The 3,649-nt window shown below is 38.7% G+C and overlaps 1 protein-coding gene across 1 annotated transcript in view; it reads right to left on the reverse strand.

The window, feature by feature from the left end:
• The window catches only part of LOC106960011 (gastrula zinc finger protein XlCGF57.1-like), a 13,940-nt gene extending 11,081 nt beyond the window's left edge, over positions 1-2,859 (reverse strand). The window contains exons 1-3 of the mRNA XM_015052916.1: positions 2,670-2,859; positions 733-1,614; positions 1-564 (exon numbers count right to left, since the gene is read on the reverse strand). Coding sequence (XP_014908402.1) covers positions 1-564; positions 733-1,614; positions 2,670-2,859 — 1,636 coding nt within the window. The remainder of the gene's footprint in view (positions 565-732; positions 1,615-2,669) is intronic.
• Positions 2,860-3,649: the final 790 nt, after the last annotated feature.

Here is a 3,649-nt window from a genome sequence, read left to right on the forward strand (position 1 = left end):
TAAATCTATGTCCACAGAGATCACAACTGAAAGGTTTCTGCCCTGTGTGGATTCTCAGGTGTGAGTCTAAATGTGCTTTTCGGCTAAATTTGTTACCACATACGTGACAACAGAAAGGCTTCTGTCCTGTGTGGATTTTTGTATGTTTGCTTAAACTTGATTTATCATAAAATCTATGTTCACAGAGTTCACAACAGAAGGGCTTCTGTCCTGTGTGGATTCTCATGTGTGTGTTTAAATGTGCTGTTCGGCTAAATTTATGTCCGCAGACATCACAACAGAATGATTTCTGTCCTCCGTGTGTTCGCATGTGTGTGTTTAAACTAGATTTCATGTTAAAGCAATGTCCACAGATTTCACAACAGAAAGGCTTCTGTCCTGTATGGATTAACATGTGTGTGTTTAAATGTTGTTTTTGGTTAAATCTATGTCCACAAAGATCACAACAGAAAGTTTTTTGTCTTGTGTGGATTGTCATGTGTCTACTTAAATTAGATTTTTCAGTAAATTTACGTCCACAGAGGTCACAACAGAAAGGTTTCTGTCCTGTGTGGATTCTCACGTGTGCGTTTAAATGTGCTTTTCGATTAAATTTATGTCCACAGACATCACAACAGAAGGGCTTCTGACCTGTGTGGATTCTCATGTGTGTGTTTAAACTACATTTATGGTTAAAGCAATGTCCACAGATTTCACAACAGAAAGGCTTCTGTCCAGTGTGGATGAACATATGTGTGTTTAAATTTTGTTTTTGGTTAAATCTATGTCCACAAAGATCACAACAGAAAGGTTTCTGGCTTGCGTGGATTCTCATGTGTCTATTTAAATTGGATTTATCAGTAAATTTATGTCCACAGAGGTCACAACCGAAAGATTTCTGTTCTGTGTGGATTCTTGTGTGTTTGTTAAATCTTGATTCATCAGTAAATCTACGTCCACACACATCACAACAGAAAGGTTTCTCTCTTGTGTGGATTCTCATGTGTCTGTTTAAATGATGTTTTCTAATAAATGCTTTGCCACAGTCTTCACAGCTAAACTTCTCTCCTGTTTTGACCTTCCTTCTTGAGACACCAATTTTGTTCTTTGTAAAACATTTCTTAATATCCAGCAACCCTGGAGACGCCATTTCTGAATTTGGTTTCCTAACAAGTTCTCCATCTGACTCAGGAGCTCTGGCCATGCCTTTGGTTTTTAGTCCAGAGTCTGACAAGTGTTTCAGCTCTACATCATCGTCCTCTTCATCCTTCTTGGTGTCTTCAGACTCTGAGAAGTTGGAATCATCTTTATAATCTTCTGTCTTGATGAAATCTCCACCATTGTTTTCTTCTGGAAGTTCTCTGTCTTTAATTTGGCCTTGATAAAGCTGTGAGAGCAGAGGGGATTGTTCATCATCCTCACTCTTTATGGCACTTTCTGTCTCCTCCTTCACATTTCGCAGCTCTTCCCCCTGACTGATCCAGACTCTCTCCTCTTCCCCCTGACTGATCCAGACTCTCTCCTCTTCCTCCTTTATGTGGTACGGCTTTGCGTCATCCAGGTCCACATTAGGTTTTTGGTCTTCTGGGGCTTCTTCTTTAACCATCAGTATCTGCTTAACATCTGCAGGAAAAACTAAAACACATTATGCATATGAGAAAGTATTTACGCTGCATTTTAAGTAACTCAAGAAACTGCACAGGCAACTGCTGGTTTCTGACAACATCTCGGCCTATGGGAAGGTTTTTCTTGACGAAAGCTATGCACAGTGATGCGACTGATAAAACCAGAGACCTTCACAAAAAATTATTCAAAATATACTGTACAAATGGAAAACTTTGTATTTATGTTTCTAAACTTCTGAATGGTCCACTGAGTGCTGATAGATCCAAAATCCTGGACTGGAAAGAACAATTTGACCTTTAAACACCATGTGCCCCTGGTAAGACTTCTGATAGAGGAGTAATCAAAGGTTTTATTGGACAACTCATACAATTTTTTTTTTAATGCGAGTCCAGAAGAACTCACAGACAGTAGCAGAAAGACCTGGAAATTAACAGGTTCAGTAATGGAGAAATATCAATATGGCTGCAAAGAACTGAATAAAGTAAAGTGTCCTTTAAACCTAAACTTTACCTACAAAGTTCTATCAGATGGTAGTCTTAACAGAACTGAGACATCTAGATAATTCAACAAGCAACAAAATTTCAACAGCAATAGCTAAATGGGTGACTACCCATTAAAAACTGATTAACATTGTGGAGGATGAGGGTCTAGTTGAAATAATATGCCTAGCCTCCAATGACCACACCCAACAATTACCATCAAAAACCTCTGCAGTATCCAAGATACATAACTGGAAGAGGAGAAAGTCAAAGCAGAGGAGGCTTTGGAAGAGACAAATATTGTGGCGCTAAAGAGGCACTACTGGATGTCCGTAAGGAATCACAGTTACCTCAGGGTATCACCACATTATATTGGAGTACAGTGGAAACCTCAGTCACATCTCTGACTGATATGAACATATAAGAGAGGCACACACTATACAGATGGTAAAGCTTAAATTTGTGTTTCTAAACTTCTGAATGGTCCACTGACAGTGGTAGATCCAGCTATTACATAAACACATGTTCAAGTACTTGATTTCACTTCTTTTATTCAGTAGTTTTCCGACATGTATTGAGACTTACTAATGATGGTGGACTCAAGGTTCACACAGACAGACTGAGGGATGTGATTTCCAGAACCGGTCTCCATGAAGAAGGTGTTGGAGGAATCTCCTCTTCCAGAGGTTTTGTCTGTAGGCATCAATAAGTCCGGCTGGATGCGATCTGGCTCCCAACAACCAGCGTCAGTCTGAACACCAATCAAACATGTCATTTGGCATCAAAGTGGGACACTAAACCATTATATAGCCAACCAATGGATTCAGAACAGGCAATGTATCTGGTAATTGACACATGGCCAATAAAACCATCTGGCCAAGTTGAGAAAAAGGATTAACAATTGCTAAAAGATATGGCTGTGAAAGGGTGAAGGAACGCAATCTAAATAAATGTTTGCCTTTAACAACAGAAAGATGAATGAACTGTCATATCAGTCCCAGGAAACTCTCTTCCCGTTAACTGGGCACCACGTTTGAGCCATTGCTGATGCTAGTGTTGTCAATAATGATCTAAACAGTTAGCGTGAGTAGCAGTAATGTCACTAAGCACCCCATGTTTTAAACCAGGGGTTCCCAAACTTTTCCATGCAATGGCCAACCAAACAGTATTAGCTTCTGGCCAAGGCCCCACATGGAAACCAACAAGCAATGCTATAAAAAATGAAAATAAACATAAATTTTTAGAATGTTCTAACTTCTATTCAACATTCACTTAATTATTACACTTTATGAGCATTAAAATGCTAACATGTTTTAAACACTGTATTATATTCCCTCTGAAAAACAACAATAAAAAGGTATGAGTGGTTTAGAGTTGATCACCTGTTCGGGTTGTTTTACCTTTGTTTACCTTTGCTGAAGTTTCAAATGGCTTCTACTGCGATAATTATGTGAAATTAAAATAATTGTCCAATATTATAAAATATTGTTTGGGCATCTTGCTTTGAGCTCATAGTCTGAGAGGCTTTTCCTCTATCAAACTATTTTTTGCTTCTTATTTAGTGG

The sequence above is a fragment of the Poecilia latipinna genome, unplaced genomic scaffold, assembly GCF_001443285.1.
Source record: "Poecilia latipinna isolate Pla-1442-1.1 unplaced genomic scaffold, P_latipinna-1.0 Scaffold1146, whole genome shotgun sequence".
In the NCBI taxonomy this organism is placed as follows: Eukaryota; Metazoa; Chordata; class Actinopteri; order Cyprinodontiformes; family Poeciliidae; genus Poecilia; species Poecilia latipinna.